Here is a 26,263-nt window from a genome sequence, read left to right on the forward strand (position 1 = left end):
CAGCAACGTTTATGAATTAATAATTCATGTTATGGTACAATCTCTTTTCTTCTCTTGCTTTCTCTTTCTTAATCGTGGTTTCTTTCTCTCTCAGCTGTCAAACAGGACTGTTCAGGTGGCTAGCACACTGTCTGGTAATATTGTCCTTGCTGAGAGACTGAACTATGAAGAAAGGACGCGCTACCTAATCATAGTCCAGGCCAATGTAAGAGCTTTTACAGTTATCGTTACATTATGATGTTCCCCCATCTATAATTAATCATAGGCTTTTAGGCAATGTATTTTTATTTAATTGTCCTATTTATTTTTAGGTAACAGCATATGTTAAATTGTGGTGATTTATTTGTGAAATCTTCCATGTTGTCAAGGCTGATGCATTGTTCGAAATGCAGGGAAAGTGTCACTGCATTTGTTTTAAGGTGCCTTGTACTGTAGTTGTTTACTAGCTGATATTTTGCCAGAGCAAGTGTATTCATCATCATCATTTAGTGCAGTCATTAGTGTTGAAATATTCCACACCTACATGACAGCATTTTGACACTCTTAACAGAAAACATGAAGGAGGCTTTGTTCTACAACAAAATGGAACATGGGACATCATCTAGAAACTGAATCCTGGCTCCAAGCAGAAGCTTAGCACTACTAATCTCCGCTCTCCTTTTAGTGTGCCCTTAAGCTGACCGTGTTACTCATTTTGATGTTACACCAGAGTAACTGAAGAAATGCCTGCGCATGATTTCATAAAGCCAGGCAACCTGCAATTCTGCCTAATCAGTGTGGGTGCTCCATAAACCGTTTCTCCAATGAGCACACTACAGTGATTTCTGCAGAGAAAGATGATGATGACGTTACAGGCATAAAGATATTGTTCATAATTTACTAATCTTTTGCAACATTCTCAGATTTATTTAAAACATTAAAAGTATAAATCTATATCTATCAAATTTCTGGATGTTGACATGTAATTTCAATTCGTGTCAACCATATGAACTGAAATGATTGTATAATAGTGCTTTATGCTATATCTGCTTGGATGATTTCATCATAAATGCTAAGCATGCACACCCTTTAAAATATTTTAAAAACAGTGACTCTTTTTCAAAGCAAATTGTGTTTCCACATTGTTTATTGCTAAGATTAATTCTCTTAACAGACCTTAACGTTAGCTTTGAGTTTTGTTAGTTGCTTCAATTAACGAGTGCTTCCCCAAACCTTTCCTAACTAAAGTAGTATGTAATCATTTTCATAAACTAACAAGCAAATTGACCCATTTGTTATTTTTGCATGCAGTTCTACCTCAGAAATGCAAAGGCTTCTAATTCTGCTGCTTTTTAATTTATCTTCATCTAACAAAAAATAATTAACTCTAATTATTAATTCCAGCCAGCTACATTATGACTTTACCAAATAAGCTCACGTGTCAGTTGTTCAAATACAGAAATGGGGAATAAAGTTTGTTAATAATTATGCATCAAAATGTGAGCTGTTCAAGGTGAAGCTGTTTAATGCAGTAATCAAATATTAGCCCACTCTACCATCTCAGTGAAGGTGATCAGTGGTGTGCCCAACTTAGAATATTTCATTTGTAGCTTGTTGTACACTGAAGTACTGTACTGTACTGTAGTAACTCCATAGTTACTCTATAGTTCTAAATCCATTGTACTGTTGTAGATAATGGTCAGATTACTTACATTAATTAATTAATGTTTCAAACAACGAGATCCATATAATCCACTGAAATATGGAGGTTCACAGTATTTTCACCATGTTTTTATTCCTGTCTTAATGAACGATGGACTATTTTGAGTTGATGCTTTTGTGTTGGAAGCTTAAGGGCTCTAGCTCTTTTTTTTTGTTGTTGTTGTTTCTGTGGATGCATTGCTGTAGTGAACATTCTGCTCAAATCCATTTTGTGGTTTTGTAAGAATTTATTCAGAAGTAAAGCTTATTCAGTATTGCCCTTTTTTTACACACACACTTACCGTACAGCTGTATAAGAGCTCCAGTGGTGCGCTGTACTGATTGGGTACCCCTTCCTTCACCATGACGACAGACTACCGACAGCATCCACGAGTCACAATTTCAAATGACATGCTTTTGATTCTGTCTTGTACCTCAGGACAGGAGGGGAACTTCAATCACATTTAAAAAGCTTTCATATATGTTCATTTCATCCATGGGTCGTTCAGCATTTAAGGTCTCTGTCAGAAAATGTGTGTGTGTGTTTGTCTGTGGTGGTTGGATGACAAATTTTCTAAAAGCCTCATAAGTTTCAGGTGGTGAGAATGCATATTACTGGAATGCACTTAGCAAGGCCATGAAAAAAGTCCATTATAGGTGACTGAATAAATCTGTCCACTTTTCCCCCCTCTCCATGCTTTTGTTCTCTTTTGTAGCACATTGTTAACCCAAAAGACCTGCAATAATTGATTGCAATGAAATTCCTCCCCAGATCAACCTGAGGTCTAATACTTTGTTCAGGAGCAAATCTCTGCAGTTCTGCTGTTCACTTTGCCTTTTACACAAAACTTTCTCACATTTAACACATTGTATATCTTTTTAAAAAAACAAACAAAAAAAAAAACCATTATGTTTTATTAGGACTAAAATGACTCATTTTGGAAAACCTACAAAAACTTATTTTTCTGACATGAAAATGTATGAGTCTGGCTCAAATTCTCTGATTAATATTATCAATCATTTGAAAAGAAAAATCGCGTTTATATTATGTTCAGGTTATTTCAACCTGAGAGAGTCATTATGATTTTTTTCACCTCTATAATTTTCCCTCTGCCTATTAATTGCACACACAAGCAGTGCACTCATACTTTATACACAGCTTCACTCAGGTGTAGCCCCAAGAATGTAGTGACTTGTATACAAGTGAAATGTTGTGACTTGTATACAAGTGACTTGTATATTAGGGATGGGCGATATTGACTTAAAACTATATCACAATATTTTCTGGTATTTATTGCGATAACGATATCAGTGGCGATATAAATATAGTATCATTAACCACTGTTTTTAGTTGCAAGTGACAAGCTTCATACAGTCTTGAGAGCCTCAGAAACACAAACATTGATCTAAAAGTAAAACTGATTTTCTGTAACCAAACCAGTTCCAGATTGTAGAGGTAGCTCCTGGTTTAGTGATAAACTCCTCCTCAGCTTCATGTCCGCCTTCCGCCGTACCTGTTTTCACTCTGCACGTGAGCTGCGAATGGGTCGCACACAGAAATACATCATCGTCTAGGCTTTAACGTTAGTATCGCGGGAAGACTCCTTCTTATTGTGGGGAGAATTTCTACTGGTATATTGCAAACGATAAGATTTCACCCATCCCTACTGTATATCTATGTGAACATTGATTGTGTTGCTAATAATTGATATAGAGATAAGATGTGTTTGTGGTGTAATTGGGTTGGTATAAAATCAGAAAAAGTGGGCTGGGTTAGTGGATCCTAGAAAACAGTGCAACAGAACTGAATGTAACTCTAAGGATAAACTCCAGCTGATGTTTGTGTGTGTGTGTGTGTGTGTGTGTGTGTGTGTGTGTGTGTGTGTGTGTGTGTGTTTGCGCATTTTTCAGGATCGTGCTCCATATCCAGCCAGCCGGCACACTGCTACTACAACGCTGACTCTGGATGTATTAGACGGAGATGACCTGGGTCCCATGTTCCTGCCCTGCGTTCTGGTCAATAACACGCGGGACTGCAGCCCTGTCATATATCATGCCGTCATTCCTGAACTCATAGACCCGGTGAGAACTCAACCCATGCAACACTGCTTCTGCTACAGTATGAGTACAGCAGTGACATGCTTGGTTTTCTATTAGCTGTTTAAAAACTTTCTGGCATGTCACTGACAGGGAGTGCAAAAAAAAGAAACCTCAAACAGCCATTACCGAGCAATGATAAGCTTCATCTCACAAACACAATGCTCATGTACAGCTGAAGGCCATCTCGTCATTTTCCATGAAGAGCTGCTATGTCTGTTCTGAACCGGCTTTGGATCTATTCATGTGGGAGCAGAGATGTTTTCTAGTGTTCAGGTTAAAGCTCCAGTATCCTGGGGAAGAGAATGTGTTATTATGTTTGTACATTTTCTATGTAAACAAGTCCAATAGAATATTATACACGTTTAATACATTTATAGGAAAACAGGCAGGTGATAATCTTTGCATTACATTATTAAGACCCAAGAAAATCCACCATGTCTAATGTAGTTAATGGTGCTCTGGGTGAATTTGGCCTCTACCAGTTACAAAGTGAACTGCTGTACATAATCTACATTGGCTGGTGAGGTTTATCCATGATAGTTTAGTAGCTAGCAAACTTACGATCTTCCCTTTTTCCTCTCAACCATTGTGTTTTGCAACTTAAGACAAAAATATTCATCAAACAGGCTAATTCACATGTCATTGGACCTCTTGGGTACCCACCTACTCCTGGTCTAGGACAATTCCATGATTCATTAGCCAATCTTGTTCAGTAGTTTATAAGCACCAGTAATATCATTCTGCTTGGTCAGTTTTTGTCAAGTTAATATTAAACTAATGAAATGTAACAAAAAACGTACTGATTTGTTGCTGCAGTCATTCGTTTGAACAGTTTATCACTTTCTAACATGAATCATCACATTATATGTTCATGAGAAGTGTAGCTAATTGGGTTTCCAGCTTCCTCCCCTTTGCAGTCGCAGATTTCTATATTGGAATATGCCTTTTAAGACAATTACGAAGATTTCTATCTTGGAATCTTTCACATGCTTTTTTAACACTATTAAAGCACACATCATTATCACCAAAACATTTAGTACTAAATTCTTAGCTTTACTGTAAAGATGAAGGATGTAAACACAGCCAAGGAGTTTTATATTGTTCCCCTGATATTTCTATTATTTGTAATAATAAAACTAGTAATGCATCAATATCAATCTGTCCAATACTGTGCTTATTCCCTTACTGTACTAATTAAAAATGCTCTGATACTAACATCCGATACCACGTTACACTATGTGACATAAATCTAAGGTACCTTGTCTCGCTAATGATCAGTTAACACAAAATGACAGAAATCTGGATACACACAAAATGGCCAAAAGTATGTGGACACCTGCACATCATGCCCATATGTGCCCATTCCAAAACCAAGGGCATCAACATGGAGTTGGTCCTCCCTTTGCTGTTATAACAGTCTCCAGTCTAATGAGAAGGCTTTCCATTAGATTTTGGAATGTGGCTCATTCAGCCACAAGCGCAATAGTGAGGTCAGGCATTGATTTCAAGTGTGAAGGCCTGGTGCGCATTTGGCATTCCATTTATCCCAAAAGTGTCCAGTAGGGTTGAGGTCAGGGCTCTGGCCACTCAAGCTTTGTCTTTACAAACCTTACATTGTGCATTGGGCATTGTCATTTCGAAACCGGTTTAGGCCCTTTAGTTCCAGTGAAGAGAAATCTTAACTCTACAGTATATAAAGACAATCTAGACCAGGGGTATCCAGTCTTATCCACAAAGGGTCTGTGTTGGTGCAAGTTTTCATTCCAATCAAGCAGGAACCACACCTGATTCCACCTGTTTAATCAATTGGTCTTGGCTTTCAATAGACTCCTGCTTGGTTGGAATGAAAACCAGCTGTCCCTTTCTGGATAAGTTTGGACACCCCTGACCTGGACATTTGTGTACTTCCTACTTTGTGGCAGAAGTTTGAGGAAGGCCCACATACAGTATGAGTGATGGTCAGGTGTCTGCATAGTTTTGGCCTTATAGTGTATTTCACGATTACTGATCAAGCAGAGTAGACTGGTAACTGTGCTCTAGTGCAATGTCAGGAGAACATACAACAAGTTTCCTACAATATAAGTAACCAGATAAAGCATTTTCATGATGTTTAAACAGTATCTTTTTTAGAGACCACAAGGGCAGCCGACCAGAGGGCATAAAATTGTCATTAAAAATGGCTGTGAACTGAATGCACAGAAATGTATTCCCGAGTGTGGAGCAGTGAAGGCAGTGTGCAGAGAAACTCACATAACATATGAGATTACTTCAGTTCTGTGAGCGCTGCTCTATATTAAAGATACAGTTTAAACGGCGTGACATCTTCAGCATAAATGTCATCGTGATGACATCATTGCTAGCAGCACACAATAGCAAGTAACATAAACAGAGATAAATAAAATAGTCCATATCCCTGATTGTTTAATGCTATTAATGTTGTTCATCTTTGTATCAATATTGAAGTCTTCAAAACATGTACTGAAAAAAGGCATCCCCAATAAAAACTATATAAACCAGATTTATAACCAGAGTTATAATGTGATAAACGCTGATCACATTTATGAGGAATGCTGTCACTTTGGAAAAAAGGCATTGGGCAATAGGAAAGCTTTCCCGATGGAAGGATAAGAATGAAGAGTGGACATACAGTAGTAGGTGAAAGAGAAAGAATTGTAAGATGTTGCAGCACTAACTTCAATTTAAATCACAGACCTTACTGTTGTTTAATTGCACAGGAGATGGAATCAGGAATTACAGCAACATACAATGTAGAAAAAGTCAAGGCAAGTGGTTTTATTGTTATTTCAGCCATATATACAGCTGGTACAGTACACCGTGAAATGAAACAACGCTCCTCCAGGACCATGGTGCTGCAGAAAACAACACACTCACCACATGGGACGACACAGAACTAAATACGATCTACACATTTCTACATAAAGTGCATGTGTAGACGTGTGCTAACAATACAGGACAGTACAATAACTACTAAAACAGGACAATAGGCACAGTACGTGACAGTGTAGTGCCGAACAGTACACAGTTTTAGTGTGGAAGAGTCCGATATAACCGGTAGTGCAAAAGAGTAACAATATCATTAAAAAACACTGTGAATGTAAATATAACATGTTATGACTTAGTCTTCAGCAGATTAGCTTATAGCAAATATGGACGTAGCAGTTAGTGCAGTAGCAGCTAGGTAAAGTGTATAATAGTGACAATAAATTAAATACAATATTTTTATCAATACAGTAGCAGCAAAAAATGCAACAGTCAATGCAAGAATGTGCAAATATTGCAGTGGGAATGGGATGTTGTTCAGTTCAGAGAGTGTGTGTGTTGTGTGTGTGTGTGTGGGGGGGGGGGGGGGGGGGCTTTGCGGATGCAGTGTGTGGTGTAAATGTCTATGGTGGAGGGAAGAGAGACGATGATCTTCTCAGCTGTCCTCACTATCCGCTGGAGGGTCTTGCGATCCGATATGGTGCAATTTCCAAACCAGACAGTGATGCAGCTGCTCACGATGCTCTCAGTGGTATCTCTATAGAACATGTTGTGGATGAGGGGTGGGAGATGTGTTTTCTTCAGCCTTCTCATAAAGTAGAGAAAGCAGTTTACTTAAGAGTTATATGAAGTTTACCTCAAACCCAAGCTTCTAAATTGCATTGTTGTACACATCCACCATTCCGGTGTGAGTTAGTGATTATTAGATAAACAACCAGCCTGGATGAATGCCAAGCCAATAAGGGTGTAATGTTGATACATTCGCTACTTGATCTCTTTTTTTTTTTTTTGTGCAGGGTGCAGGCAAAACATTTTACAAGAGCATAATGTAGAGAGAAGTGCACTGAGGAGAGCAAGCATCAATCCTTTATCAAATCCTTCACTGGCCACCAGAGAGGATGATAGTGGTGCTTCAGGACAGGAAGGGTTTTGGCGCTAGAGTAGATGGATGTGAGATCCTCAAGCAGAGAACAGAGGGACACACACTGTAAATAAATAACTGCTATTTCTGTTGTTTGCTCGGGTGCATCATATTTTATGAAAAACTGTTTACAGCTGGCTAAGTATGGAGATTTGGGGGGATGCTCATAAAGGCAGCCTCTACTTCTAGCTGTGCTCCACCCTGCTGTTTACTACAGTGTGGATGTGTTAGTGCAGCTACTTCCCTCTAAAAAATTTGTAGGTACTACTAAACATAAAGAACAACCTCTGTTTTTGTATCTATAATTTAATTGTTGCTCTTGGATTACCCAAGGTAATGAGATTTCAAATTTGTTTGGTGAATTTGTAAGGAAATACGTTACCTGTGTGTCTGTGGGGGCAGATAAAAAAATATGTAGCAGTCTTGAGACTTTTCAAAGTGAACAACAGTTTGTGAAGCTTTAGTGAGGTTTCACTTTATTAAGCTTCTCTGTAGCACCAGTAACTTTTGTGAAAAGCAAACACAGTAAAATTAAGTAACCTTTCAGGGGTGTTAACTAAAGTGGAGAGTGTGCAATTCCATTCGCTTCTATTAGTACTCTGATTATGTTTCTCGGTTTCTTGACTGTCTCTGTAAATAGCAGTAGCTAGATGTTATTAATAGGAGCCGAGATCCAGATGTTATGATTAACAGTGTGATATAAATAGATCTTCGTCTCCTTGTTTCTCGTGTATTTGATTTGTTTATTCTTGAATGTCTTAGGTGGGAACGAGTCACTGATAAGCACTCATTTACCATCTTTATTTATTTCCCTGTTTTTGATAAGGCTGTCCTTGGCTTTGGTAAAAGCCTGCTACATAGCGAATGTTTCTTATCAGCCATGCAGTCTATTTGTTTGTGTGTGAGGGGGGTGATGATTTTATTTTTTATTTAAAAAATATGTTTTCTATGTCCCCACAAGGATAGAAATAACCGACAGTTTTGACCTTGTGGAGACCTTTGGTTGGTCCAAATGAGCAAAACTGCAGCTTTTATTAAAAGAAATGCACAAACAAAATAGCCAGATTTAGGTGTAGGCATAGTGTTGATTAACAATTCACAAAGCCACATTAACAATGTCAATAGAAGGTCATCACATGCATAGTAAGATGAAACTGAAGCCAGAAAACAAGGCATAATTTGACTTCAGTACTGTAATTACTGTATCTTGACTCTGATTAAACTAATTTTAATTGAGTCTTATGGTCACCACTCTATCTATACTTTTTAGAGCAAATTGAATCCCCTAAATGTGTCACCACCCATCCGAGCGGTGGATCAGGACAGAAACATTCAGCCTCCATCAGACAGACCTGGCATTCTCTACTTCATTCTGGTTGGTGGGTATCCAAGGCATCATAAATCTTTGATCTTAAAAGACATATCACTGTTTTTTTTTTTTTTTTTTTTTTTTTTTGTGTGTGTGGGGGGGGGGGGGGGTTGTGAAGATGCAAGGTCATTTGTATTTCTCATGTGTGCCAACTCTCCTGTCACCTTCAGGCCAGCCAGCAGTCTACCCAGAGTTCTTTTCTTTGAACAGGACCACAGCAGAGCTCCGCCTTCTAAGGCCAGTTAGGAGGGACCTGTACCAAAGCTTCAACCTTGTCATCAAGGTCATACATGTTCTTATCTTGTGTATACTCTTGTCATTATTAGTCTTTGTTATTAAGAATATAATTTTTGATAAATATCATAATGCTTATATTATATTCTTCTAATTATCCTGAATAGTGTAAGATGTAGTGTAAATTATATGTGAATTATACACAGATCCGCCATAACATTAAAACCACTGACAGGTGACGTGAACATTGATTATCTTGTTTCAATGGTGACTGGCAAGGGGTGGGATATATTAGGCAGCAAGTTAGCAGTCAGTTCTCGAAGCTGATGTGTTGGAAGCAGGAAAAATGGGTAAGTGCAAGGATCTGAGCAACTTTGACATGGGACAAATTGTGATGGCTAGATGACTGGGTCAGAGCCTTTACAAAACAGCAGTTCTTGTAGGGTGTAGCAGGTATGAATTGGTTAGTACCTACCAAAAGTGGTCCAAGGAAGGACTCCTGGTGAACCAGCAACAGGGTCGTGGGCTCCCACAGCTCACTTTTCCGCATGGGGAGTGAAGGCTGGTTAGTTTGGTCCAATCCCACAAAAGAGCTCCTCTAGCACAAATTGCTGAAAAAGTTAATATTGGTTATGATAGAAAGGTGTCAGAACACACAGTGCATCACAGCTTGCTGCTTATGGGGCTGCGTGGCTGCAGACCGCTCGGAGTGCCCATGTTATCCACAACTGAAAACACCTATTATGGGCACATGAGCATCAGAGCTGGACCATGGATCAATGGAAGAAGGTGGCTTGGTCTGATGAATCATGTTTATTTTACATCATGTCGATGGCTGGGGTTGTGTGCGTCGCTTACCTGGGTGAGAGATGGCACTAGGATGCATAATGGGAAGAAGGCGAGTGTGATGATCTGGACAGTGTTCTTCTGGGAAACCTTGCAGCTGTTACTTTGACACATACCACCTACCTAAACATTGTTGCAGACCAAGTACGCCCCTTCATGGCAACAGTATTGCCTAATGGCAGTGGCCTCTTTCAGCAGGATAATGCATCCTGCCACACTGCAATAATTGTTCAGGAATGGTTTGAAGAACATAACGAGTTCAAGGTGTTGTTTGGCCTCCAAATTCTCCAGATCTGAATCAGATTGAGCATCACTGGGATGTGCTGGACAAACAAGTCCAATCCATAGAGGCTTCACAACTTACAGGATCTGCTGCTAATATCTTGGTGCTAGATAGCACAGTAAACCTTCAGAGGTCTTGTGGAGTCCATGCCGCAAAGGGTCAGCGCTTTTTTGGCAGCAAAAGGGGGACCTACACAATATTAGGCAGGTGGGTTTTAAAGGGAAACTGTTTATTAGATCAATGCTGACATCCGCTATATAAATCCTCTATACAAAAACACTCTAGATGTCAGTTTAAAAAATAAATAAATTATTGCACTTGTAGGCCGCCATTGTTGTTTACTTTGCAACGCATTCTCGGTAGTGACCTCAAATGGTTGCAATGGTTGCCTTGATTCTCCAGCGAAGCTACAGTGATATAAACGTCTTCAGCCTCATAGTAATCCACTGATCAGTAACATCTTGACAAAAACAGTCTGAAAAACACTGGCAAAGGTCCAGACAATCCAAAAGAGACCAAAACAATGCATGTATTCCAAATGGTTCAAGAACAGCTTTAATTTTACTTGGGGAGCTATACGTGAGAGTATACAGAGCAAACGCACTAATAAGATGCTTAGGGTGATACTTTTGATTTATGCTTTTGATTTTATATTTATATTTTATATCACAGCACACAAGAACTAGAAAATTACAGCCAAAAGCAGCACAGTGTGGCATTGTTTTCCTGCTGCGGGGGCTAAATCTTTTGAGTACTCAAATGCAACCATTTTACGTCAACGACTCACCATGCACTGTGCATGTCACATAATGGCGGCCTCCGTGGGTTAAAATATGTATTAAATGTTAAGGATTTTTAAAGTAATGAACATATTCCTTGTGTTTCTAACAGCGTATTTTAGTAGGAGAGGGCGATTATTGCTTGTTAAGACCTACAAGTCTTCATAGTCGGGGTTCCTTTTAATGTTATGGCTGATCAGTATTATACTCTATTAGAACACTTTAGATTACCATGAACTTTTATCTAATTAAATTGCATTAACACTTGACCAATCAAACTCAATCCAAGGCTAATTACAGGAGATTACATCAATTACAACACTTGTAGAGGATTGCATTTCACTGTTCTGAGGGGACTCTCATTATGCATGATTAGGGTAAATTAGAGAGAAAATAAATATAAAAGTAAATAAGAAACAGATTATTTTAAATAGAGTTCATTAAATAGGAGAACTTGTGGATTGCTCTTGGGTTAGCAGCAGAAAGCTGTTCTGATCCATATTTGTGACTCCCATTCATCTGGGCACCTTCCCTGCATATCTGCAAGGTCACCAGTCCTCACTTCAGGACTTTCAAATGTATTCAGCTTACATCATTCAGAGTACAAAGGTTCATTACATTGTGCATAAGTGTGCGTAGGCTAGTATGTGGGGGCACATGTGTGGCTGTATTTCTATCAGTTTACAGCAATATTATCACATTCTATATGATATTAACTGGAGAGAGTTTGAAGTAGTCAGGAGGGAAAATAGTACTGGCAAAGGAATTCAGTGAAATACACAAATGCATCCAAGTAGCTGTTGACTTGTGTGTATTCAATCAAGTGAAAGAGTTTTCCTGAGAGAGAGAGAGAGAGAGAGAGAGAGAGAGAGAGAGAGAGAGAGAGGGAGGGAGGATGAGGGAGGCTTAAAGCGTATCACTGTTCAACATGTAGCAGATGAATTATTTTGAAATGTTAAATTATTATGTTTGCTCTATGAAGTGCTACATCCTTGTTTGCCTAGCTACATTATGTACTTGCTGCTCCAGAAAATCCTAACCAGCATGTCAGGGATATTTTGAATGAATGTGTTGGCTTCTTTGTTATAAAGCTAAAAATGATTGCTAAAATCCAAATCTTGCTTTATCATTCAAGCATTTATATTAAGAAATTATTGATTATGGAGGTAAATATTGATGCTGTCATTGACTTTGCTGCATCTGACAGGATTCTTCATGCATATTATCAAATATGTGGTAGCTCAGTGGTTAAGATGTTGGGTTACTGATTGGAAAGTCATGAGTTCAAAGCCCAGCACTGCTGCTCTGCTACTGTTGGGCCCTTGAGCAAGGCCCTTAACCCTCAACTGTTATATATAATTACATTTTTGTAAATATTTAATTATATCGTTTCATGTGACAGCACTGAAGAAATGACACTTTGCTACAATGTAAAGTAGTGAGTGTACAGCTTGTGTAACAGTGTAAATTTGCTGTCCCCTCAAAATAACTCAACACACAGCCATTAATGTCTAAACTGCTGGCAACAAAAGTGAGTAAACCCCTAAGTGAAAATGTCCAAATTGGGCCCAAAGTGTCAATATTTTGTGTGGCCACCATTATTTTCCAGCACTGCCTTAACCCTCTTGGGCATGGAGTTCACCAGATCTTCACAGGTTGCCACTGGAGTCCTCTTCCACTCCTCCATAATGACATCACGGAGCTGGTGGATGTTAGAGACCTTGTGCTCCTCCACCTTCCGTTTGAGGATGCCCCACAGATGCTCAATAGCGTTTAGGTCTGCAGACATGCTTGGCCAGTCCATCACTTTCACCCTCAGCTTTAGCAAGGCAGTGGTCATCTTGGAGGTCTGTTTGGGGTCGTTATCATGCTGGAATACTGCCCTGCGGCCCAGTCTCCAAAGGGATGGGATCTTGCTCTGCTTAAGTATGTCACAGTACATGTTGGCATTCATGGTTCCCTCAATGAACTGTAGCTCCCCAGTGCTGGCAGCACTCATGCAGCCCCAGACCATGACACTCCCACCACCATGCTTGACTATAGGCAAGACACACTTGTCTTTGTACTCCTCACCTGGTTTCCGCCACACATGCTTGACACCATCTGAACCAAATAAATTTATCTTGGTCTCATCAGACCACAGGACATGGTTCCAGTAATCCATGTACTTAGTCTGCTTGTCTTCAGCAAACTGTTTGCAGGCTTTCTTGTGCATCATCTTTAGAAGAGGCTTCTAGAAGAGGGGTGTACTCACTTTTGTGGCCAGCGGTTTAGACATTAATGGCTGTGTGTTAAGTTATTTTGAGGGGACAGCAAATTTACACTGTTACACAAGCTGTACACTCACTACTTTACATTATAGCAAAGTGCCATTTCTTCAGTGTTGTCACATGAAAAGGTATAATCAACTATTTACAAAGATGTGAGGGGTGTATTCACTTCGGTGAGATAGTGTGTGTGTGTGTGTGTGTGTGTATATATATATATATATATATAAAAGAAATAAACATAAGTCGCCTTGGATAAGGGCATCTGCCAAATGCCGTAAATGTAATGGGAGCTCCCTTCCTGCAAGTTTCATCTCCAATCAAAATCTAACACACCTGCCTCAAGAAATTCTTAAGGCAATGATTAGATGGTCGATTATGGTTGGATCTTAAGTCTTCCAGAAGATAGATCTCCAGGAACAGGGTTAGTGACTACTGATTTGGACAGTAACTTGTGATTTACAACTATTTACTGAGGCCTTGTGTCCTGTGGATGGAGGCATTGTCATCCTGGAACAGACCACTCTCATCAGGTTAGAAATGTTTTTTTTCATAGGATAAAGTCAGTCTTTGTATTGATTTGTTGTAATGGTTCCCTATAAGAGGACACATAGACAAAAAAAAAAAGCCAGCAAAATGTCTCCCATGACATAACAGAGCCACAGATTTTTCCTTTCATTTGTCACACACCTCTAGCAAATGTTTACTACCTTTACAGAAGTCTTGTGTAATTATTGCTATTGCTATTTATTATACTGATATGCCTTACATAATCTAGCTAGTCATGGTTTTTCAGAAAACCATTTAGAGTGCAATCATAAAACTAGGCCTAGTCAGTAATGTTTGAGAGGTGTGTGTGTGTGTGTGTGTGTGTGTGTGTATAAACTCCATATATGGACCAAAGACAAACCCACCCACTGAAAGAGACACACTCACTGGTTTAACGTGTTCTCAAATAGACCCCAACTTTTGCATCAAATGAAACATTTATCACAAGCAGCAGATTAACTGAGCAAATGATTGATGTTTGTGGAAGTGCACATGTAAGCACTGTCAGGTTGTGTGTGTGACTTAATCCTCATGCAACTCTCCATGGTGTTGAATCTCTCTCCTGCTGAGCTGCGTATACTGTGAGCTGGCAGTTTCAGACTGAGACATCCAGCCTTCTTGGGTATCATCACCAAAGCATGTTCACCCATGCTGCGTTTGGTTGTTTGTTTGTTTTCAAATATGCACATGTTTGTGAGCAGGCCGAGCAGGATAACGGTCACCCTCTGCCTGCATTTGCCGACCTGCGGATAGAGGTGTTGGATGAAAACAACCAGGCTCCGTACTTCCAACAGCCCTCCTACCAGGGCTTCATCAGTGAGTCAGCCCCTGTGGGTGGCACCGTGTCAGGCAGAACCAACCTCACAGCACCGCTGGCCATCATAGCCCTTGATAATGACATAGAGGAGGTGGGCACATTATTGTTCACACATACAGTAATAACCCCTAGCAGAAGCACAGTCTTTGTTGATGTGTTATTTTGTGAGTTGCAGTGTGTGTTACTACATGTGCTATAGTCGCAGTTAAACAATGTCTTTATATTCAATTTGTGTGTTTCAGCTTCAGCCAGGGGCTGTACCAGTAGGTGAATGTGTCGTGTGCTGTGTGTGTGGTTTTTTAAAGCTTACTCTTCTTGGTTTGCTTGTTTTTATTTTGTTTGGTTTGAGGTGAGACAAATGCAATTAATTATCTCATCTGAAGAGGCTGTATTTAATCCTAGTAAATTACATTTAGTATCTCCTTTCTCGCCTGTTTAAAATGAATCCCACTGATCTTTCAAAATGTCAGTGCAATTTGCTTAGTAAAAAGTCACACAGAATATTTTTATTAATAAAAAAGGTCTACAGGTGGCACAGTGGTGTAGAAGGTATCGTTGCTGCCTCATAGCCCCAGGGTCCTGAGCTCAGGTTACTGGCTGTGTGGAATTTCTTTGCATGTTTTCCCCAGGTCTGTGTGGGCGTCCTCCAGGATATCTGGTTTCCTCCTACCTCCTAAAAAATATGGAGGTGGATCGGCAATGCTGAATTGCCCCTAGGTGTGAATGTGTGTGTGTGTGTGTGTGTGTGTGTGTGTGCATAGTGCCATGCAATGAAGTGTCATCTCATTGAGATTGTATTCCTGCCTCACACTCTGGGATAGGCATTGGTAAATCCAGTGTTCCGGATTTACCTCAGCTGTTACTAAAGTATAAATGAATGAAAAATAGGTCTGTGGTTGAAAAATGTATCAGTATGGACTCCTCTGCAATGTTTAAGTGCTAGAATGATAGAATACAGAAATCAGAACATCAGTAATGCAAAGATGACCGTGTTTGTTCTTTACCCCACCAGTAACACTATGCATTATTTCCAAAATTTTAGATCAATGTTGATAACCCTATACTGATGTAAAATCTATACAAAACATTTTTACAACACCCTGCTGTTGCCTCCATCAGACATGTATTTACCTCGACAACAAGAGGCCTCTTGAATTCATAAGCGATATTGCTAGAAATTGTACAATAAGCTATCTATATAAGGCTACCTTTGTCAGTCATTCAGAAATAGACTACAGTTCTAGACTATAGACAAAAAAAGCAATTACAAATCAGACTCGTAACATATCGATTGCTGAAAACCAAATTAACTTCCATTAGTTCAGCTTACTTTCTCGATTGACCCTTAGCCATGAGGTCCCTCTAGTCCTGGTCATAGGTTTCAATTAATTTTGGGCAGATGGGAAAAGTTTCCAAGGCTGTAGGGTTGATGAGGGCCTGTAAGTCTTTGTGGAAAGTGATGCACAGCTTAGTCACAGTCTCATTTCCAGACACATGGACTAAGTGGCATTCTGAATTACCAATTGGGAAACACAGACATTCAATTATGGTTCATGTAGTAGGAAATATGCTGTCCAGCACTGCTAAATTCTTCCATGCCCTGGTTGCTCTGCTTCTGCACTGGTCAATTCCCCTTATTGGCTCTCCTTTGTGAAGCTGCTGCAGTTTTCTGATACAGCTGTAGTATGAAAATAACCAAGCTTCTGAACGCCCACATGCTCTGTCATTTTTCACATTAAGTGGGCTTGATGGAAAGGGTTGAATGTAAGAGGCAACTTATGTTAGTGCACACATTAGCAGTGTTGAGGTGATCTATCTATAGACTATAGTAACACAAAAGCCAAACCTGTCTTGTTGTAAAGGATATGATTGTGTGCATGAAGCAGTCTAAGTCATCAAGCAACCTGTTTGTAACCTTTTTTTGTAATGCTTTTCTGTGGTGTATATTCATGCATTATGTTTTTGGAATTATGTTTTTGTCCATGTGTCTGTCTGTCCTTTCAAGATTCTTGTTAGTATGATATCTCGTGAACCAGTGGTTGAATGTTTGTAGGATTTATTTGGAATTATCACTGTAAACAGAAGATGAATTGATTTTGGAATTGATCCACACAAGATCAAGGTCACAGCAAGATCGGATATAAATTGTTTTTCTTCAATAACTTGATTTGAAGAATATTTTAAGGGTATTTCAGGCATACAAATTAGTAGCGAAGAAATAGACTTGTTTGTGGTGGTTGCATCCCTGTTGACACTGTTTGTATCGAGTTCTACTTGTTTTGAGTCTTTAAACGCTTCAGCTGTTTCATCATTTCATTTGCTCATTTACCTGACATTTTGTTTCAAAACAATTTTCAACTGAGATACGATACACCAGAGCAGTTGATGATGAAGAGTTGAACTCAAGAACAGTGGCAAACAACAGAGGAAACCACAAAACCTTAACCACTGAGCCACCATATCCCACTCAGACTGGCTAAGTTTCCTTAATAGTCAAGTCAACTGGTCAAGTTGTTTTTTATTGTCATTCCTCTATATAGCTCGTATATATTTGAATAAAATGACGTTTCTTCAGGACCATGGCACAACACAGAACAGTACGCAAAACTACATAAAGTGCAAATACAGAACAGTGTGAGACGAGTGCAAAACAATAAATACACAGAACAAAACAATAAATACTCAGGACAATAAATACACAGAGTGTGGGCTGTAAACTGTAAGCTATTTTGTAATGTAATGCACAAGTATAGCAATGATACTGGGGCAGTGGTGGCTTGACGTTAAGGCTCTGGGTTACTGATCGGAAGGTCGGGGGTTAAAGCCCCAGCACTGCCAAGCTGCCACTGTTGGGCCCGTGAGCAAGGCCCTTAACCCTCTCTGCTCCAGGGGCGCTGTATCATGGCTTACCCTGTGCTCTGACCCCAGCTTCCTGACAGGCTGGGGTATGCGAAGAAAAGAATTTCACTGTGCATATGTGATCAATAAAGATTCATTATACTTACAGTTAAAACAAGTTCCATAGTATAAAGTGTCTGCTGCAGCTATGTAAAGTACAGTGTGCAATAGTACTGAGTCTCACTGGGTTAGGTACTCGGCTAGCCCAGGTGAGCGTTTGGAGGCAGCAGGGTGTTGACTGCCTCGGGGAAGAAATTGTTGCAGAGTCTGCTGGTGGTGGCACGGATGCTCCTGTTCCTTCTACAAGATGGCAGGATGGTGAACAGTCCATGAGAGGGGGTCATCTGCAATACTGGTGGCTTTGTGGATGTTCAATGAGGTGTTGATGGTGGGTAGAGAGACCCCAATGAGCTTTTCAGCTGTCCTCACAATCTGCTGTAGGGTCTTGCTGTTGGAGGCTGTGCAGTTCCCGTACCACATGGTGAGACACCTGGTCAGGATGCTCTCCATTGCCCTTCTGTAGAAGGAGGTGAGGATGGGAGGGTGAAGTTTGACTCTCTTCAGCCTCTGTAGGAAGTAGAGGCGCTGCTGGACCTTCTTCATTAGGCAGGTGGAGTCCAGGAGAGGTCCTCAGTCATGTGCACACCAAGAAGCTTGGAGCTTTTCTTCTCTCCACAGCTGGTCCATTGATGTGCAATGGTGAGTGGTCCACTTGGGTTCTCCTGAAGTCGACAATCATCTCTTTAGTCTTATCAACTTTAAGAGAGAGCTTGTTGTCTCGACACCTTTCTAAGAGCTGGTTCATCTCCTCCCTGTACGCTGACTCATAATTGTTGCTGATGAGGCCCACAACTGTAGTGTCATCAGCAAACTTGATGATGTGATTAGAATTTAACTTTGCAGCACAGGCATGAGTCAGCAGGGTAAACAGGAGTGGACTGAGCACACAGCCCTGGGGGGCGCCAGTGTTCAGTGTGGTGGTGCTGGAGGGGGAGTTGCTGATTCTGACGGTCTGGGGTCTCCTAATCAGAAAGTCTAGAATCCAGTTGCAGAGGGTGGTGTTTAAAACCAGAAGGCTCACCTTTGTTATCAGATGTTGTGGTATGATTGTGTTGAATGCTGAACTCCATAGTTTGTTTTTCATCAACAAAACAATCTAAACAAATTTGCTTTCTTCTCAATGAGCAAATTAAGCAGACATTTTGAAAAATGCATGGAGCTCCTGTTTAATGAAAAGCCACTAACATGGAGAGTGTGTTTGATGTTTTCATGGGAGGAGAGCCAAAGCGGCATAATATTCACTTTAAAAATAATGACTTGAAACAGGTGGTCATTTTGCTTATTCCCATGGACAGAGACTGAGAGATTATCTAATAGCATCTGTGTGTTCTGAGTGCTATAATGGTCACAGTATTGGTCTCATATTGTCTGCCACATTTCTCAGATGTGGAAAGACACTGAGATATGGCTATCACTCTAAACGACCCCGTAAGCTTATAAGTGCTACATTTTCCTCTCACTGTGAACACTGAATTTTCTTGAACATGGGCACATTCACTTTAAACTGCTCCATTTGTCTAAAACACTGAGCATGTAACAACTCCTACTCTCTTTTGTTTCTCATTCTTTCTCTCTCTTTATCACCCGTTCTACTTTTAACCTTCTTACTTTCTCTGATTAGTGAGTGTGGGTAAGTCATCTAAGGGAGACTGATGAGCTTATCTGATTCAATCAATTTGCAAACTAATGCAGATATTTAGCAAACAAAGTAGCCATATTGAAACACATACATAATCATTATAGCCAAACTACACCTCCACTATAGTTGGTTTTGGTACCATGGAAATGTGTGGTTTGTCTCTGTTTTAATTGCGATATTTTCCAATAAATGTTCTGTGTGCCTTTATGCATGTGCTTGAGTGTGAGAGATTTTCAAAGTGGATGAAAAAGGTTGGTCTGCAAATATATTTCTGTCCTTCAGAGCTTCTTTTTTTTCTCATTTGAAGAATAAAGACCCACAGGTGAAGATAACACTGAGTGACTACAACACTGTTTTCTCCATCACCCCTACTGGAATAACACGTTATCTTCTGCTGCTCAGACCTGTGGACAGAGAGATGCAGACGAACTACACCTTCACGGTATGAACCACCACACCCAAACACACATACACATGCTCACACTGTCCTTCTATAGAGCAGAAGACTTTTAATGAGGATGGAAATCATGTGACATTCAGTGATACCGTGCTTAAGTGATGGCAGTAACAGCTGTTTTTCGCCGTTAGGCTCCGGTTTATTAGGATTTGTTGCAGCTTTGAAAACATCAATATCTCAGCATTTAAGCCACAAATCAGTATGACATCCCATGGTCGACGGAACAAAATGAACAATTTGTGAATAAATCAAATGGTAAGAATGAATGGTGCTTGTTTTTGATGGCTGGCCGCTTAAGCTGCCTCTCTGCTGATCTTTTATGCTGAGCAGGACTTTACATTCAAGCTGCTCCACTCTCCATGGTGTTCTCACTCTCCCAGAAATGATTAATCCGCCTTAAATGGCTAGTCAGACCAGAGGAGGTGCGACAGGGTTTGGACCTGTCTGCCTGAAAAAGAAGGGTAGAGGCTGTCATTATGAATGTGTTTGTTTGGAAGCCAGTCTCTTACAGACACTTTTAATGCTTGATGGTGGGGGATTGGATCATAATCAGGCACGTTAATGTCTTTGATGGGCTTAATAATAGGCTGCTTATCAACATGGGACAGGATTCGTGTTGGATGCAATTCCATTTTTATAAAAGAAAGATTTGCGCTTAAACGAAACAGCATGAAATTAGCTGATTGTGGTTCTGAGTGAGGCAAACAATTATGCCTAATTATGGTGGCCGGAGATGTTGCGCTCATAATCTACCGCTTTTCCATTTTAATGCTTGTATTAAATCTACTTTAATGCCGGTGTGAAATCTATTTTAGCTAAATTTGTTTTTCTCTTTGCTGTTTAGAGTATTTAGAGCGTTGTTCTGTTTGTTGCTTCAGTTTTACTATCCTTCTCTTTTAGCTCAGTCTGCTCAAACAGAGAGATTATTTAAAAGTGTGAAAAGGAACAACTGTAAAACTATGATCAAATGACAGCATGTGGATATGACTGTGGGTGGTTTAACTATAATATTCAGCTGTTAAGCAATCTCCCAAGAGCAGCAGTGGAAGAGACTGACAAAGGCTAAGACACTAAAGGCTAGTTCACACTGCACCAACGGACATGTTTGTCGGGTTTTGTCAGATCAGTGTGTTAACGTCGTCTGCGTCTGTTGCCGTTTGTCAGGTTTTCTCAGATCAGTGTGTTAACCCCGTCGGCGTCTGTTGCCGTTGATTGGCATTTGTTTTCACCAACTGAACCTGTACAATTGGTGTTTGCTAGGTAATGGAATGAGCAGTCTGAGCAGGGTGGTATGATTTTCCAACAAACTCTGACGTAATCTGAACTGGTCATGAACCGTTGCCATGACGATGAGGCAAGAGTCCCTGAAAACTCGAAAACTAGATACGAAAGCCGAAAGCACAGAGCAAGGTGCTAAGCATGCCATGTCATTGTTGTGGGTAAAATGGCGGATTTCTGGATGAATCAGAAAGAAGAGGACAAATGATGTATCGATGTGTTGCTTAAGAGTGCTCTTAGCTTTACCCCCAAGCAATACATTTAAGTAAGCACAATGTTTCCCAAGTTGCAACAACCAAGGTTTCACCCACAACCTTTTTCGTTTCACTCATCGTCTTCACTTTAAGGTGAAGAACGACACGTAAAGACACTAGTAATAGTAAAATTTTGGTAAAAGGACGTCCATTTTTAAACCAGTCTGACTGCGCGTAAAAAAGTTTGTTGGGGTGTGCTGGGGCACCGTGACCATGACAGTCATGTTTCCCAACACTTTAAATCCAACAGACAACTTTTAAAAGTTGGTGATTGTCGGCATTGGCTGACGTCTATTGGTGCAGTGTGAACTAAGCTTAAAAGAACACATCCTCTTTTTTTTATTCATCAGCTGTGCTCAGAAGATGTAGAGAAGAATATGCCCTTTTTTGTAGTGTTCTACCTTTTGCCAGTCCCTTTCTTTTGCTGCTCTTGCACTGAGATCTACAGTGGAGTAGTTTAGTATGATAGACCACCCACAGTTTTGAAGGCAGTCACTTCCTCATGCTGTCATTCCCTTGTAGTTTTACAGTTGCTTCTTTTAACATTTTTTTGAATAATGTTCCTGATTGTACTGATTAAATGAGAGTGACTATGACACTCGTACTCCAGGAAATCTCAGGCAGGTTTAATTCAGCGAGTTCAAAGCAAAAGGCTAACCTTCAAAGCTTTAGATCAGGCATATGTCTCAAACACAGCGGCAGTCCATTGTGAAACAAGGCTGCTCCTTTCCGGATCCTTTCAACCACGTTAGTTCTCCAGCTCCACAGTCTCGACCTGGATAAAAGAATCATGTAGTGGGATGAAACCGTGATTCGTTGAGGTTAAACAAAGATGACTTGTTATATTTTGTTCTTAAAGAATGAACAGCATTCGCATGGAATCACTAATAGAATCACTCAAAGGTTAAGATTTATATAACGCGTTTAACAATAGACACTGTCACAAAGCAGTTTTATATAAATCAGGATGTACTGTGGTGCTTGAAAGTTTGCACTTATTTCTGCTCAAGGGGGTCACACCAGATATTGAAAGCAAAGGTTCACATAATTTTGCCACTAACAGATATGTAATATCGGATCATTTTCCTCAATAAATAAATGACCAAGTATAATTTTTTTGTCTCATTTGTTTAATTGGGCTCTCTTTATCTACTTTTAGGACTTGGCAGAAATTATGATGAGGTTTTAGGTCATAGTTATGCAGATAGATAGAAAATTCACAAACTTTCAAGCACCACTGTAGATGTAAAATAAATAAATAAATAAATAAATACCTGACAAGCCAGCGATATGTTACAGTGGCAAGGAAAAACATGATACTCAAAAAGGAAACTATTTTCTTCTGGGCTATACAATATACAGTTGTAAAAGGCAAACAGTGCTGTGTTTGTGTTGAAAGAGTGTTTTGTACAGTATGAGCATATTGTGAATAAGATCAAGATCTGAAGGTACTTCAACATGGACACTGGATTCAGCTATTATTCATAGCACTCACATGCACTAGGTGCACTCATACAGGAAAACCAGCTGTTTGTTGGCCCTGTACAAAATAGACATAGGCTGCCTGTTAGTTCAGAGCTGTCTCCTGTAATGTGCACAAGCACAATTACGCATGCAAGGCTCTGCCTGTCCTCGTTTCATACAGAGACACTTTTCAGATTCACATTCGGAGTCATGGGTCATATTCTTAGAAGCAGTCCTGGCACATATAGCCATTATCCCATCTTGGTCAAATGTACACTTGCTGTGATTTATTTGGTTTTTTTTGGCAATATATTTCCAAACACAGCAAGCAATCATGTAACAGGCAGCATGTGTTTCATCCAGTTATTGTGCCATATTTTTTATTACATTTTTCCCCTTCCAGATTCATAAATTAACCAGTAAAACATCATGTTTAAAATTACACCCTGTTGGTCTTTGCATTAGTCTTATAACTCCTCTACATTGATTGCAGATAATCATTGATAGTCTAAAAAGCATGAATGTTCAAGTTCAAGTCATTTCAGCCATATACAGCTGGTACAGTACACAGTTAAACGAAACAACGTTTCTCCAGGACCATGGTGCCACATAAAACACCACATGAGATGGCACAGAACTAAATAAGATCTACACATTCTGCATAAAGTGCACATGCAGACGTGTGCTAAAAGTACAGGACAGTACAGTACTACTAAAACAGGACAATAGGCACAGTAAGTGACAGTGTAGTGCCGACCAGTACACATCCGATATAACCGGTAGTGCAAAAGAGTAACAATATAATTTTAAAATGGTATAAATGTAAACATAACATGCTATGACTTAGTCTTCAGCAGATTAGCTTATAGCAAATATGGACATAGCAGTTATTGTAGTAGCAGCCAGGTAAAGTGTATAATAGTGACAATAAAATAAATACTATATTTTTATAAATACAGTAACAGCAAAAATGCAACAGAGTCAATGCAGGAATGTGCAAATATTGCAATGGGAATGGAATGGTGTTCAGTTCAGAGCGTGTGTACATGTGTACGTAAGTGTGTGTGTGTGTGTCAGTCCAGTCTCTGAGCATTGAGGAGTCTGATGGCTTGGGGAAGAAGCTGTTACAGAGTCTGACCGTGAGGGCCCGAATGCTTTGGTACCTTTTTCCAGTCGGCAGGAGGGTGAAGTGTGTGTGTGAGGGGTGTGTGGGGTCATCCACAATGCTGGTGGTTTTGCGGATGCAGTGTGTGGTGTAAATGCATATTCTATATTCATATTATATATGTGACATTTACTTTACAGTACTGTGCATGAGTCATTTTCATCAGGAATCTGTTCACAGCTTGAAAAGTAGTTACCTTCTGGAACATTCCCTGCTGCTCTTACAGATGGTGGCATCTGATGGCGTACAGCAGAGCGTGCCTGTAACGGTGAACATCCTAGTTATTGATGCTAACGACAACACACCCACCTTCTCTCAGGTCTCCTACAACATCGAGGTGTTCACTAACATGCAGGCCGGAGAGACTGTAATACAGGTGAGCAGTTCCTTTAAATACAAACTTCCCAACTATGCGCCGAAAATGTTGTATTACGTAGATCATAAAGCGCTGAATCATTGATTCTAGAAATAAGCCTCCTCTAAACTCAGATTTGCACTTTTTTTTACCAATCATAAACTTAATAGCAGGTACACAAATAACTACCTGTCTGATGTTACTGGATGTTTCATCATTTCTATTGTAAATTATTCGGGAGCAGTTCGACTGAAAAGTGAAGTGCTGTTTCAGCCTCTTCCTTGACACATCAGTTAACTTGCGGAGGGGGATGATTGTAAGCCGCATGAGTGAAGCCTCATCAATTTGATCAAAGACAGAGCTGCCACTCCTGTCTTATTACTATGCCTTTTGAAGTTCCCCATATACCCACTGGTTATAGCCAGGCAAAATTCATACAATTTAAGTTAATTAAATACAAACATGTAAGCCTGGACAAGAAGTGAATACTATCCATATTTAAATAGGAATGGTAAGATTGAGAACATGAAACTCTTTATAAGCTTTAGAACTAATCTTACTAATATGATCTCTTTATTTGTCCCTGGAAGAATGTGTCAAATTATAGGAAAAGTCTATGTACAGTATCAAGCCATATGGCCCATCAAGGAAGGAACTAGGGCTAAGTGTGTGTGATTTTTATTTCACACAGTATTTCACAGAAACAAAGTCATCTTAAGAACCATATTGTTAGTCAGTAATGATATCCTGTGCCTTTAATTAATCCGTAATGAATCGTCTTTCAGATATGTTTACAGCTTCCGCTGACTCAGCTCAGCCACGGAATAACTCACAGAATTTCCTTTTGAGTTATAAATGTGCTCTAAGTAGAAGTATTTAAAAGATTGTTTTCTAATTTACATTTGACTTTTTATGTAACAGAGATAAAAACATTTTTTTTTTAAACTCTTAAAAGTCTGTGATGGCGCTTGTGCCATGAAAGGTGATGTTTTGCGTATTGTTTAATAATATAAGAATTCTTTGGCATGAAGACTTACTTTGATTGCATCTCGTGGAGATCTGTAACAGGGAAGAATTTACAATTGCAAATCTACTTGTGTGTGTGTGTATATTTGTGTGTATATGTATGTATGTATGTATATATATATATATATATATATATATATATATATATATATATGTGTGTGTGTGTGTGTGTGTGTGTGTGTGTGTGTGTGTGTGTGTATACAGTATCTCACAAAACTGAGTACACCCCTCACATTTTTGTAAATATTTGATTATATCTTTTCATGTGACAACACTGAAGAAATGACACTTTGCTACAATGTAAAGTAGTGAGTGTACAGCTTGTATAACAGTGTAAATTTGCTGTCCCCTCAAAATAACTCAACACACAGCCATTAATGTCTAAACCGCTGGCAGTGAGTACACCCCTAAGTGAAAAGGTCCAAATTGGGCCCAATTAGCCATTTTCCCTCCCCAGTGTCATGTGACTTGTTAGTGTTACAAGGTCTCAAGTGTGAATGGGGAGGAGATGTGTTAAATTTGTTGTCATCGCTCTCACACTCCCTCATACTGGTCCCTGGAAGTTCAACATGGCACCTCATGGCAAAGAACTCTCTGAGGATCTGAAAAAAATATTTGTTGCTCTACATAAAGATGGCCTAGGCTATAAGAAAATTGCCAAGACCCTGACACTGAGCTGCAGCACGGTGGCCAAGACCATACAGCAGTTTAACAGGACAGGTTCCACTCAGAACAGGCCTCGCCATGGTCGACCAAAGAAGTTGAGTGCATGTGCTCAGCGTCATATCCAGAGGTTGTGTTTTGGAAATAGACGTATGAGT

At 39.7% G+C, this 26,263-nt stretch overlaps 1 protein-coding gene across 2 annotated transcripts in view; it reads left to right on the forward strand.

The window, feature by feature from the left end:
- pcdh15a (protocadherin-related 15a) overlaps positions 1 to 26,263 on the forward strand; it is a 216,012-nt gene that overhangs the window by 75,336 nt on the left and 114,413 nt on the right. The window contains exons 7-14 of one of the 2 annotated variants that reach the window (XM_017464981.3): positions 95 to 205; positions 3,592 to 3,762; positions 8,973 to 9,081; positions 9,242 to 9,354; positions 14,731 to 14,937; positions 15,089 to 15,109; positions 19,751 to 19,885; positions 24,288 to 24,437. In XM_017464981.3, coding sequence (XP_017320470.2) covers positions 95 to 205; positions 3,592 to 3,762; positions 8,973 to 9,081; positions 9,242 to 9,354; positions 14,731 to 14,937; positions 15,089 to 15,109; positions 19,751 to 19,885; positions 24,288 to 24,437 — 1,017 coding nt within the window. The remainder of the gene's footprint in view (positions 1 to 94; positions 206 to 3,591; positions 3,763 to 8,972; positions 9,082 to 9,241; positions 9,355 to 14,730; positions 14,938 to 15,088; positions 15,110 to 19,750; positions 19,886 to 24,287; positions 24,438 to 26,263) is intronic. The other variant, XM_053679710.1, reaches the window with a different exon arrangement.

The sequence above is a fragment of the Ictalurus punctatus genome, chromosome 3 (assembly GCF_001660625.3).
Source record: "Ictalurus punctatus breed USDA103 chromosome 3, Coco_2.0, whole genome shotgun sequence".
NCBI classification, from domain to species: domain Eukaryota; kingdom Metazoa; phylum Chordata; class Actinopteri; order Siluriformes; family Ictaluridae; genus Ictalurus; species Ictalurus punctatus.